Consider the following 14,284-nt stretch of genomic DNA (forward strand, 5'->3'; position numbering starts at 1 on the left):
ACACAGTTATACCCATTTCAGTTTGTCATTCTCATTGCTTGCTTTTTAAGGTATAGTAATTATAATTTCCAAGATACTTGGTACATTGAACTGTACATAAGTATAAATAAATAGTAAATGCTTGAAAGGGAAAATAAAGACCACTTACTAATATTTCTCTCCCACCACTGAAGTATTTTGGCTGTATTGTATTATCGAAAAGATGGATTTTTTAGAAATCTGTGCTTACATGACTTCACATTGTTGTTGCTTTCATTCATAGAACTTCTCTTCACATCTTACCTAGGTGACACTTGTGCTGAAATTAAGCTACCCTCTCTCTGATTGCACTTCTGGGAGATCTGAGTTTCTTTGCTTGCCAAAGTTATTACTTCAAGCTTTCCTGTTGTGAAATAGCCCTTTTGCCAGAGATCAAATACTGAAGGATGATAAATCACTATTAGTCAATAATTGCTTGCAATGGACATTTTCATTATTACTAACATAATACTAGGATATTTTGTTATTGCCAGAAAATGGGGCAGATGGCAACCAATTACATCAGAATATAAAGTTATTGTTTGGTCTTTATCATGGAAAAAGCATTGTTATTTAAATCAAATTTCTACTGTATATCATGTCTTTCATCCAATGTCGTAACATCCCAGATAGACTTGGGGTGTATTCACTTAAAAAAATACAATATCTTATGTTCATTAGAGTATAGTTGGAAGAAAATGTATTATTTTTGCAAGAAGCTGTTTATGGATTTATCTGATTAATTTATGTAGAGCCAGGAAAAAGTTGTTTTGACCAATAAATTTGGCATTTGAAATGAGCAGGTTAAGAATAGACATTAAGTAATCACCTTAAGTGCAATAAAATTTCAGTGCACTATACATTCTGTGCTTTATATCTATTTGTAAGAATACCAATAATATATCAATATGGTATAAGAGGAAAGAATAAGAGATTACAATAATAGCTCCTAAGAAAGGAAATCAGTCCAAGGACATAGGCTGAGGTTGTGATGTGGACAAAAAGATAATAGCAAGGATAGATAAATAACTAGACAAAAATGTCAGGGACCTAAGTATTTATATGGCAAACAAGGATACTCAGTACATCTAGAGCCAGACTTTTTCCAGTGTCTAATCCTTGTTGTATATTAAATACTTCGGGAACTAAAATATGTTTTATGACACTGTGTTAACTGATGCATAATTATGTAATGGAAGCCATTAGGGCCTGTGTCTTGGCAGGAATTAAACTAAAAGCAAGGTCCTTCTAGTATTTTTGGTAGAAGATTATTGGCTAGTGCCTATTTTCACAGCACATACTACTAAAATTAGGAGGACGACAGAAGACGAGCATTGCCCCTCCCTGTGCAAAATTGATAGACACATTCAAGAAGTATTCCATATTTTTAAGCTAATCTTTTTATTTGATTCACTTACCAGCAGGCTGTTTTCCTGCTGCAAAGCAAATTGGTGGAGTCCATTTACACCTCCTCCTTAGCCTATAAGTATTGGCAGAATCACCACCACGATCACAGCAGCACAGTCCAGACAGTGTCATTTGATTTTGAAAATATTGGCCTTGCAACAGCCAGCTAGGACAATGACATACTAATATCTGCTTTGCTTATTATTTGTGCCTGGGAGTATGTAATCATAGTCACAGACACCATAGCTACAGTTTTATGACACTTGGTCTCAGGAAATAGAGAACTCTACAGAAGACAGTAGACCATGATGAAGCTTTATCATTAGTCCCTGGTTCTCTCCCCTCCAGATCACTTTGGCCTTCTGACAGACAGTACAGATAAATCTGTTAAGTTTGGAATGTTGAATTGGTCAAAAATGAAAATAATAGTCCAAAGCAAAACGACCTTCTGTGAAACACATGTGGATGCAATTAGGTGAATATATTGTATCTGCTGGTGTCCCCAAAGTTGATAGCTTTATTTATTGGACCAGCCTAGACTGAAAATCTTCTGTTTAGGCATTTTGGTGGGGATTTTTTCCCCTCTGTGGATACCGACTGTTATATTTAAGGAAGATAGAACAATTGGTTCTACCAAGAAACCTGTAGCTAACCCAAGTTTCACTTTATGATGGCAGCACTTTAAAAGTTTGGTATGAAAGACTCATCTCTTCTTCATTCTCAAGACAATAGGGCTAATCAGTGAGATGCAGGCAAGTTTTAATTTATCTAAATACTAAAGAGTATCACTAGAAGGGATAGTACTTGAATACAAGTCCCTATGGTGACTAAATTATGTCCTCACCCCATGATATAAGGAAATAAGCTAGCCGTTGATTTTTGATGAAGAAAGACTGTGGGAACAGTGTGTAGCAACTGTTTTCCAAGAAGTTATCCACTCTCACCCATAGTAGTGGAAAGACTTGAAAGAAAGCTGTTGAGGTATTCAGAGCCACAGAAAGGCTTATTAAGTCATTGAGCTATACTAGAAAGAAACATAAAAACAAAAGAGCAGAAGCCATTTGATAAACTTCAGGGGGGAGAAGTTCTAATCCCTGATGACTTACAGAAACATCTTGCCTTCAGCTTCTTACAGATCTTTAAAAGAATCAGGTCAAGTGATTTGAAAGACATATTGCTAATATTACCTTTTTCTAGATTCTGTAGAAATAAACCAGTTTTCCTCTGCTCTCACACTACAATAATAAACACAGAAGACTTCTGTAACTGCTGGTCACCAAGAAGTATATGGGGATTTCTCCCCACCAACAATCAGTCAGTTGATTCTGCTGCAGATTCTTCAATAGACAGCAGTTGAGTATCCTGTAATTCAATTCAGTTCTGACACTATCTGCCTAGAGATAGCATCAGATCCCATAGATTGAGGGCTCAGTCACAAGACTGCCATCCATTTCCAATGGCAGTCATAAGCTTCAGGTTGTTTTACTTGTGCTTCTGACTGACTGGCTATAAATCAGCGTTCCCATGACCCCCTCCTTGGGTTTGATTAATTTGATAGAGCAGCTCATAGAACTCAGGGAAATACATTTCTCGCTTTATTATAAAGAATACTACAAAGGATATAGATGAAGAAGATGCATAGGGCAGGGCTTGTGGGAAGGGGTGTGGAGCTTCTGTGCCCTCTGTGGACACACCACCTTCCAGGAACCTCCACTTGTTCAGCTATCCAGAAGGTCCTCGAACTCAGTCCTTTTTGGATTTTTATGGAAACTTCATTAAGTAGCATGATTGATTAAATAATTGGCCATTGGTGATCAGCTTAACCTTCAGCCCCTCTCTCCTCTGAGGAGGTGGGTGGGGGGTGGAGGTAGGGGTAGGACTAAAAGCCCCAGTTCTTTAATCTTGCCTTGGTTTTTGTGGTGACCAGCCCTCATCCTGAAGCAACCTAGGGGCTGCCAGCCACCAGTCAACTCATTAGCATACAGAAAGACACTTACCACTTTGGAGATTCCAAGGAATTTAGGAGTTGTATGCCAGGAGAGAGGACAGAGACTAAATATGGATTTCACAATATCACATAGATGTTCTTAATTTAATTAAGATGTTAATCTAGATATTCTTAAACTCTTAATGAACTCAACAAGCTGAGCCCTGGATAATGTACCCTTTTGTTTCTTTCTTTAGCTCACAAGAAGCCAGGAAACAACTATTTTATAAGTCAGCCAAGTCCAGAATGGTGTTAGCTTCATTATGGCAAGAAAGAGTGAAGTTACTTTTCGTGAAGCCCTGGGCTTTTTGAAGAAAAAGAGAGGAGAGGTGGTTTTAACATTGACTTTAAGTTGAAAAGTAGAGCCCTTTTATACTTTTTTCTTTAATAAATCCATCAATCAAGAATGGAACAATGTGTGGTTAGCATCATCTTTGAAGTTCCAAGTCACAGAGGGATTTTCTTCCTGAAGTATGTGGGATGTGAGTCATTTGTAAATGGGAATTACGAAGGACAATGAGCCCTATTTTTTTTGGTTATCATCAATATAGGTTTGGTTATAAACTTGTTGTAAAGAGTTAAACCATCAGGACCTTTTCTCTTAGAGTTCCACAGGAGCTGAAATGTTTGCTTAGTAGGAAATTGCAGTAACATTTCAAGAACCCTTCCGTATTTTGCATTTCCTTTATATTAGACCATGATTCCTTGCTAAGTTGGTCTCTTCATTGATCTCATTGGTTAAATTTTCATTGAGGCAACCAGGTGCATAGACTTCTATTTTCACTGTCTTCAGTTTATACAGTTGGTCCTGAAATGGATATACAGCTGGCAAACTTAAATACCTTAGGATTGTTTCTCTCTTTATGCAAAAGATGCTACTTTATAGTCATTTTATAAGGGAAGTGTTTTTTTTTTTCTAATTTAAAAAATTACCCTCTATATGATAACCAAATTTCCTTTAAGTGTTGCTTCAGTGAACCAAATAGTGTTTTACTAAGTGTAGGAGTTCTAGCTAGATAATATCTACCATCTCTTTACAACAAGCCTGAAACAGTAAAGTTCTGTTTCCCTTTCTGGACACATGCATTTAGATAACATTGATCCAGTAGGTAAGAGAAAGGGAGGTGGGGTGCGGTGGCTCACACCTGTAATCCCAGCACTTTGGGAGGCCGAGGTGGGCGGATCACGAGGTCAGGAGATCGAGACCATCCTGGCTAACACGGTGAAACCCCGTCTCTACTAAAAATACAAAAAAATTAGCCGGGCGTGGTGGCGGGCGCCTGTAGTCCCAGCTACTCAGGAGGCTGAGGCAGGAGAATTGCTTGAACCCGGGAGGTGGAGGTTGCAGTGAGCCGAGATCGCGCCACTGCACTCCAGCCTGGGCAACAGAGCAAGACTCCGCCTCAAAAAAAAAAAAGAGAGAAAGGGATCCTTTATTGAATTTCTGTGTTCCAAGCACTATGCTGAGAACTTTACATATACCATCTCATTTAATTCTTTTGTTTGTTTTTCTTTGGGATGGAGTCTTGCTCTGTCGCCCAGGGTGGAGTGCAGTGGCACCATCTCGGCTCACTGCAACCTCCACCTCCCGGGTTCAAGCTATTCTCCTGCCTCAGTCTCCCGAGTAGCTGGGACTACAGGCGCCCGCCACCATGCCTGGCTAATTTTGTGTATTTTTAGTAGAGACGGGGGTTTCACCATGTTGGCCAGGCTGGTCTCGATCTCCTGACCTTGTGATCCGCCCGCCTCGGCCTCCCAAAATGCTGGGATTATAGGCATGAGCCACCATGCCCGACCCTCATTTAATTCTTATAACATTACTATGAGATAGTAACTATTTTTATTCACCTTTTGCAAATAAGGAAACTGCCTTCAAATGAGCCTACAAAGAAGACTTAAGAATTGGAGAGTTCTCCCTAGGGTCAGTGGAATTCAGGATGATGGTGCACTGATCTCAACTAAAACGAAACTACTGGTTGGACCATTTCTTCTCAGGACTAGATTGTGTTAATACACATTCTTCTCTTTGCTACTATATGTTAAATAATCTGGAGATTTCCATAATGTTTCCAGGTTCCTTGGTTACTCATTTGCTACAGGTGTTGCTAAAGATGTGTAAAAGCTCAAGTCACTAGTTAGGCTCTCTTTGTGGTTTGATTAGCTTTTGTCCTTTTCTTTGGCCAGGAGACACCCTAATTCTGTCCACCTGTCTTACCAGTGCATGCCATTGGTCACAAGGTGGGTTGGTTAATATAAAGGAATAAATGAATTGGAGACCAAGTATTGTACTACTAGAAAAACAAAGGCAAATGTTAGTATATTTTTTTCCATTTGGAATAGTAGTCATTCTTTTAGTTCTGTATTTTGAAATCATCATTTACCAATACAGTCTTCTTGATGTGAAAATGCAAACAGAGTTTTCAGTGTTACCTGATTTAGGGTCACTGGAACTGAGAGTGATGGTTTACTTCTGACTGCCTGCTGCTGCTTTTATGTGAAACTGTGATAATCTGCCTTGACTCCCTTCCTCCTAGGAAAGAAAGAAATAAAATAGTTATATAAGAAAAATATTTAGTAGAAAACTCTTTATCACTGTGGAATCATTTGTATCCTATTAAATGGTATATTATGAAATATATATCGTTTTCCACATTAAGTACATTTGCCTTTTCTCATAATCCTATCTCACCTTCACCTTTATTAATGTTTAGTCACATTTTGAGCTTATATTTTAAGAAACTTTAATTTGTCCTTTTGCACGCTGAAATTTGGATTTTTAAAATTCAAGTATGCTGGGCACAGTGGCTCACACCTGTAATCCCAGGACTTTGGGAGAATGAGGTGGGCAGATCACTTGAGGTCAGGAGTTCAAGACCAGCCTGGCCAACATGGCAAAACCCCATCTCTACTAAAAATACAAAAAAGTTAGCTGGGCATGGTAGCACATGCTTGTAGTCCCAGCTACTCGGGAGGCTGAGGCAGGAGAATTGCTCGAACCTCGTAAACAGAGGTTGCAGTGAGCCGAAATCATGCCACTGCACTCCAGCCTGCGTGACACAGCAAGACTCCATCTCAAAAAAAAAGTAAAAATAAAAAAATAAAATTCAAATTGAGAAAATTCATTTTCACGATTAAATTCATATTTACAGTGCTGCCAAACTTAAATACCTTAGGATTGTTTCTCTCTTCATGTAAAAGATACATAAAGTGACTACACATTTCAGTATCTGGTATGGTTTCTCTTTATAAAATACAAAATTTAAAGTTCATGCTTTATCTAATAATCTAAGATCCAAGTATTAATCTATACTTCATTAATGGTTCTTTACCACATTTGATTCTGCTATTCAAACTGGATTCTTTTAACCCAACCTTGGTCACATTTACTGATAATCAGAAGTCCACATTGCTATAAATACTACTCACCTAAGCCTTGATTATTTGTCATTAAAAAAAAAATTTGTTAGCACAGATCCTCTCTAAACCCATTCATGGGCCTCATATTAGGAAACCCTTGTCTTATATAATGCATTAAATCTCTGAAATATATTTTTATAACATGTTTCTTAGCACTGTAAATATGAATTTGATAATGAAAATGAATTGCAGTTCCTCACTAAAGGAATTTAAATTTTTTGCATACTAGTGATGAGGACTTGATTTTCCACCCTGAAGTTGTAAAGGTCTTTCAGTCTCTCTAAAAGTGTGAGTTAAATCTGTTTTCTCGTGGCCAGCTTTTAAAGGTCAGTGAAGGACGGCACTTTGAAAGAAATGGATAATATGCATCCTTCCAGAGCTAGTATATATTACAGCTGTCCCTTTGGACTCACTCCAGAAACAGCTCAGTGACTCTTAGAGGAAGAGAATTTTAGAGGCCCTAACTGGGGCCCAGAAAATTGTACTGAAGGATACTTGCTTCCTGTGCATCTCCACTATAGTAAAATTTGTTTAAAATTACGCTTCTTAGCCCTCAAATCCAAATGGTCTCTTGAGTGCTTTTGATTTTTCTTTAACCATCCGTTTCCTACTATTTCTACTGCTACCTTGCTTTGTTCAGGCCCTTGTTACATTTTCACTAGAGTAATTTCAACAATTTAGTTTTTCTACCTGCTCTTCTATGCTCTAGGATTATAGTGCATAAAAGTGCACTATATATATAGTGCACCCCCCCCACCACCCCCAGCATAAAAGACCCTATCCTGAAAAAGTTCATAGCCTAATAGGAGGTCAAACATGACTACAGATAATTTTAATGAGTATGTTGAGGTACAGTTATAGAAATACATATAAAAGGCTGTGGTAACATTTAAAAAGGGAGTAACTGACTCTAGAAATATTTAAAGTAATTTTCAACTGCAGTAATAAGACCATTGAATTATTAACCCAGATTTGAATCATGTTGTTTCTGTAGCAAATGTAGAGGGAAGTTTTGTTCTCCTGTTCCAAATCAGACTAAAGATTCATTTGGTAATTTAAAAATCAGAAAAGCTTTTTTTCTCTCTCTCTCTCATTAATGGGTTGTAGGGGGGTGAAAGAACCGTCTCTGTCTCCTCTGGAGGCTCAGTATTTGAGTCCAAGAAATAAACTTGACAGTAGACAGATTAACAGGAGAAAAGGCATGTAAATGTATCGTATGCATATGCATGGGGTCCTACAAAGTATGAGACTCAGATAAGGGCCAGACGGCTGAAGCTTAAATAGTACTTTTAGCTACAGAAACAAATATGGGCTTAAGGCTCCTGGAGGGTGAGGGGAAGAACTGTACTGCGAACGAAAATTGTCTTGCTATGCGGATAAAGTCTCTCAGATAGTAGCCCTCAGAAGAATAGGTGAAAAGTCTGTATGGGCCTGGTGTCTTGGGTGTGCGGACCTCTAGTCTCCTCTCCTGTGATAGGAGTTAATGTAGATTCCAGAGATGGGGTTCACAATTCTATTCCTTCTTGATAAGGGAAACTTCAGAGAAAGCCCTTTCTTCACTTGAGGAGAGAAGAGGATGAAGAGACAGAGGTACAGGGGAATGTCAGACCTTGGTTCTGATGCTGCTTTTTTAGTTCAAAGAACTCATCATGTCAAAGTGTCATACTTTGGGGTATAGTTTCCTGACCCCTAACATGAGCAAATAAAGAGATGTAACTGAGTTAGCCACAAAACTATTTTTTTTCTGTTGGCTCTATCTAAAAATGAGAGTGGAAAATGTTCTGTGAACATATATCTAAAAGTATGGGTAAAACTTGTTTTACAAACTGTTGGTCATTCAGCAAACATTTAAACAGCTTCTATACTTGTGGAACATAAATAACTAGAAAATACAAGCTGCTTATTTTAGCAAATTGTGGCTGTTTGCATTGATCAGGCTGCCAGTTGTGCCAATTGTGCTGAGGTATGCTTCAAAATAACTTTCTTTCTTATTTTTAATGACTTTTTAATGCAGGCACAATATCGATGTTTTAAAAACATAAGTATTTGGTGTTTTGTTTTGTTTTTTGAGATGGAGTTTCGCTCTTGTTGCCCAGGCTAGAGTGCAATGGCGCAGTCTCGGCTCACTGCAACCTCTGCCTCCCAGGTTCAAACAATTCTCTTGCCTCAGCCTCCCAAGTAGCTGGGATTACAGGCTCCCGCCACCAGGGCCCAGCTAATTTTTGTATTTTTAGTAGAGACGGGGTTTCACCATGTTAGCCAGGCTGGTCTCAAACTCTTGACCTCAGGTGATCTGCCCTCCTCAGCCTCCCAAAGTGCTAGGATTACAGGCATGAGCCACCACGCCTGGCCTAAAAACATAAGTATTTTAAACATAATACACTTTTGAAATTGAAACCTGAACTGAAATATATAAAATATACTTTCTGCATATTTTAAAGTAGTTAAGCCAGAAAACGTCTTAGGCTGTATTTATAGAGACTGGTAATCCATAGTCAAGTAATAGTTTTCTGTACTCTGCCTTGGAAATACTGATTCCAGAATATTGTAGTAGATTTTCATTGCCACATTTTGAGATGAATATTAGCAAAAGGGCATATCCAGTGATGGCAAAAATGAGATGGTAAACTATCTTGCCTGAATTATGGTTGAAGGAATTGGTGGAAAAAGACCCAGGGGAAATTCTCATAGCTTTCAAGTATGTGATGAGATAGAGAAAGTGGAACTGAGGGAATGAACAAGATAATTTAGGAGTAACTATGTTTAGGGATAACTTCAGAATTACTCCACAAAAAGTTCCCTATCAGGCAGTAAGCTCCCAGCAATGAAAGTACCCACTTAAATCACTTCTGAGATACTTTCCTATTTCAAGATTTTAACTTAAGGGCTTAAAGAACTTAGGTTGACACTGTATAGGACTGTAGTTTGCAGAGGCAGGGTTTGGGATAACTTCTTAGCCACTGGGCACTTATGCGGTTGATACCAGGTAATTCTAATACATTACAGGGATCAGCAAACTTTTTTTCTGCAAGTTGCCAGATAGTAATATTTTAGGCTTTGCAGGCCATATGGTCTCTATAGCATCTGCTCAACTCTGTTGTTGCAGTGCAAAAGTATTGTTGACATTATGTAAACACAGTTTGTTACCTGTGTTCCAATAAAACTTTATTTACAAAAGCAAGTGGTGAGTTGGATTTGGCCTGTGGGTCATGCTTTGATGACCCTTGCCTTAACTAATGAAATCTAGAAATAGAGTTCTAATGTAAATATAGAAAGGCTTTCAATCTAGGGATTAAAAATCGAACTGTCAAGATGTCATTGTCTTCTTGGTCTGAAAGAGTACACATCAAGTGTTCAAAATAGTGAATTGCCCAATGAATTAAGAAACTTTCCAGTATAAAAGTCAAATGACAGTGGAGTATCTGATACTGTTTTTTACTCTTTATTTCTGCTACTTACGTTGTTCTTAAAGGCGTCGTTACTTCTGCTGGGTAGTACTGTCTACTCAGTTGGACTGCTGATGCAGACCCAGTCCATACCAACAAGTTAACACAGGTTCAGGCCTTCTGAGAACCAAAAGATTTTTAAGTACTTCCTTCCTAAACACAGTAACTTTTAACAGTAATTTTAACACCAGAAGCAAGAAGTAAACAAAAATCTCTGATGATCGAGGCATCTGTTGTCATATATTTTGTGCTCCTAAGGTCATACAGCAGAGCCTCTTGTATTATCTTTTGGTCTGTTGGCCTTTAGTTTATAGTTTGTAAAATGGTGGTCACATGTCAATGCTGACTAGAAGAAGGAGATGCTACTGTAATCAGGCAGGTTGGCCTTCACTGAGAAGTGACCATTGATTGCTAGAAAACAAAGAAATGGGAGGCATTCAGCAACCTGGGGTTGTTGGTTTTAGGACCAGAAATGTACCCCCAAGTCTCCACCAAATTTCTTAATAATCCTGAAGAGTTTTGCTGTTTGTGTTTTAATATAACACAGTAATTGGTGCTTGTAATGAGGACTATAATTCATCAAAAAGGTAAATTGTGAATTGTGCACACGCACAGACACTCTCCTAAGCAAATGGGACTGCTCTATTTTGAACAGTCTTCAAATTGAAATAACTTATTTCGATATATAGAAAATTAGGATAAGCAAAACCAATTTATTTACTCTTAAGAGTTCCAGATAGTAGTGATTTGTCAGTATGCATATGAATCTTTAGTCCTGGCATTCTGAACTCAAAACCTCAATAGAGTGGTTTCTTGACCCTTAAAGTGTTTTATTTTTAGTAAATACATTTTTAATTCTGTGACCTCAAACCTCCAAGCTACATTATGATTTCATAATTTTATAGTGATTTATCCCCCCATTGCTTTAAATTTAATAATCCCATCTTCTTTATTGGTATTTAATTTTTTCTGTAGTCTAAAGGCCCTTTTATTTAAAATGTTATATATTCTGATTTCTTAATTTTAGGGATTTTTCTCTAGACAATTGAGAATATGTAATTTTTACACTTTAATGTTCATTTGATTATAACCTACACTTGAAAAGCAATTTTTAAAGAAATCTGAGAGAATTTAAAAATCATTTTAAAAGCATCATGTCATTTTTAGCTCAAAATACTTCAGAGAATTTATTTTATTTTATTTTATTTGGAGACAGGGTCTTGCTCTGTTGCCCAGGCTGGAATGCAGTGGTGCCATCACGGCTTGCTGCAGCCTTGACCTCCCAGGCTAAAATGATCCTCCCACCTCAGCCTCCTGAGTACCTGGGACCATAGTGCCACCACACCTAGCTAATTTGTTTGTTTTTTTGTAGAGATGGGGTCTTGAGCCCAGGCTGGTCTCGAACTCCTCAGCTCAAGGGATCCTGCTGCCTCAGCCTCCCAAAGTGCTGGGATTACAGGTGTGAGCCACAACCCCCAGCCCAGAGTCTCCTTTTTACTAACGGTGTACAACATAAAATTCAAACTCTAACATGGTTTTACATCTGGCCCCTACCTACCTTTTGCCTCTCCTTCTTTGTCACATAGTCCACCTGTTCCCATGCACTTTAGACTCAAGTAATGAAAAACAGCTTGTATTGCTAGGAACAGGCCGCATTCTTTCATGGTCTGACTTTATACACACTCTCTTGTGGCAACCTAGAACACCTGTCTGTAGGCTCTCTTACATCAGGCCATACCCTTTCTGTGAAATTTTTAATCTGTAATATTCTACTGAAACTTTACCTCTCTGAAGCCTTCCCTAATCTCCTCAGGCTTTTCCATTGTTCATATTCTATCTTGTAACAGTTATCACATTGTTAAAGTCGTTCCCCAGTAAACTATGAGACCCTTAACTGTGGAAGGGAAGGCATCTTTTTAACCTTTGTTTTTGTGCCATACTTAGCCTAGAGCCTGACATTAAGCAGGTACTTCTCAAAAAAAAAAAAAAAAACACAGGGTAGAGACAGATAACAAGGGATTCCTGACACCTAAGCTGTAGATAGCTATAACATTTCAATAGGAATCTTGGGAATCTGGGGAGCTGGAAGCAGCTGGGAAAGCACCGGCATCTGAGCCACTCAGTACTCTTCCAGGCTTGTGTGTGAGCCTTGCCACCTTCAGGTATTAGCACTTGAAATATAACTTCTTTATGAAGCTCCTTATTTACTTGCCTTCTCGGTGAAAAAAAAAAACAACAACAAAAACCGTTTCCTACCCCATCTGGTGCCAGCACTGTATAATTCCTAATAAGCTTGAAAAGATAATGTTGGCAATACTTTACAAGTTTATTGCTAATGTTTAACATTTATTAGGTGCTTGCTGTGTGCTGATCTCTGTGCTTACATATTTTTCATATATCACTTCATCTATCTTCACAACAGTCCAATGAAGTAGATGCCATTATTATCCCAATTTCACAAATGAGAAAAATGAGATTCATTGAGATAAATTAAACTACCCAAGGCCATACAACTATTGACTAAGGGGGCCAAAATTTGAATCTAGTGTAGATTCAAATTAGAGCTCATTCTCTTATTCACTACTGGGGAATATTGCCTGGCCATAACTGAAGTCCAAATAACAGCATGGTTATAATATGGGCTTTAAAATAATTTAGACCTGGATTCAAAATCCATTTATTGGAGGCAAGTGACTTCACTTCTGATCTTCAGTTTTCTCATATGTAAAATGATAATATCTACCTCAAAAGTGTTACTGCCCACCCATGTACATGGTACATACTAAAAAAGCAAATGTTAGTTCCATTTGCCACTTCTACACTTTATGTGAACCCTGGGGTAATGGTTTGTACAGAATAAGGCCTGGCATGAGAAGACAAAAACCATCTGACAAATAAAAAAGCTGTCATTCTGTCTACCAGAATGTCAACCAGTGCCTGCCTTCCAGGATCAACAAGTGTTTTATTACCATAATCACATTTATTCTCTTAATGAAAAGGGTGTGTCTTGAGTATTTAATAGTTAATTACCCATAAATATACTACAGTAGAATAAGGAATAAAACCAGTGATCTGTCTACTATAGTAACTAGGTTTCTTTCTTGGTAATACTTAGGGAACATATGAGGGTTCCCTGTGGGTTGTTATTTATTATATAAAATAGTTGCTCCGCTAGTTCCATAATAGAGACCTGTCAGTGCCATTCAGCAGAGAAAAATCATAAACACAGCTGCTGTTTTTGTGTGGCTTGTGGTTTTGGTTTTGTTTTCATTTGAACTTTTTTATGCAGGCATGTCATCATTTAAAAGTAGTCATTTGGCGTTTTCCCTTGCATTCTTCAGATTTTTTGTAGGCTTAAAAAAATTTAAGTCACTTCTATAATTGTTCATACAGATTGATCCATCTGGTCTTTTTACTAGCCAATGAAATTTTTGACATGTAGGAAAAAGGACAATTATTTTAAATTCTATAATTTCAGTGGATCTCTTTTATAAGTTTGAAGAAAAATAGTTTCAACTATCAAAAAATATTTTTCTTATATTCTTCATTGTTTCCTGTTAATTTCTGTATTTTCGTGGGGGCTAAAAAGGCTAATAATTTCTGCTATTCCTACTCTTCACATCCTTCGTGTGTTATAACTCTGAAGCATACCATAATTATTTGTTTGCAACCAAGAATTGGTACAGCATAAATGTCTAATCAAATTAGGCCCTCTTGCTCTCTTTAAGTCACACTGGCTATGAGGTGGAGGTGGATTATAGGGGGCAGGCATCGATTCAGGGAGACCATTTAGGCCTTTGCAGTGGTCCAGACAAGAAATATTGATGGCCAGCCCAAGGTACTAAGAGTGGTATTTGAAGAATGTAGACAGAATAAAGAGAATTAACGAAGCTTGTTGATGGGTTAGATGTTGATTGGTGTGAGATGGAGAGAGGAGTCAGGGATGGCAGGTTTCCTCTCTTCTTTCTTGTTGTGTTTGTTCAACTCTTGCTTATCTTTTTTTTTTTTT

At 37.8% G+C, this 14,284-nt stretch overlaps 2 protein-coding genes across 5 annotated transcripts in view; one reads left to right on the forward strand and one right to left on the reverse strand.

Moving 5' to 3' along the window:
- PIK3CA (phosphatidylinositol-4,5-bisphosphate 3-kinase catalytic subunit alpha) overlaps window positions 1-14,284 on the forward strand; it is an 88,559-nt gene that overhangs the window by 32,686 nt on the left and 41,589 nt on the right. The gene's annotated exons all lie outside the window — the stretch shown is intronic.
- The window catches only part of KCNMB3 (potassium calcium-activated channel subfamily M regulatory beta subunit 3), a 114,155-nt gene that overhangs the window by 30,693 nt on the left and 69,178 nt on the right, over window positions 1-14,284 (reverse strand). Inside the window, exon 4 of one of the 2 annotated variants that reach the window (XR_010155875.1) lies at window positions 5,843-5,942. Coding sequence is in view for 1 of the 2 variants with exons in the window: in XM_054681276.2 (XP_054537251.2) it covers window positions 5,877-5,942 (66 nt within the window). In the remaining variant the exon portion in view is untranslated. Of the gene's footprint in view, window positions 1-5,802; window positions 5,943-14,284 lie in introns of those variants that run through there. The other variant, XM_054681276.2, reaches the window with a different exon arrangement.

Source organism: Pan troglodytes, chromosome 2, assembly GCF_028858775.2.
Source record: "Pan troglodytes isolate AG18354 chromosome 2, NHGRI_mPanTro3-v2.0_pri, whole genome shotgun sequence".
Taxonomy (NCBI): domain Eukaryota; kingdom Metazoa; phylum Chordata; class Mammalia; order Primates; family Hominidae; genus Pan; species Pan troglodytes.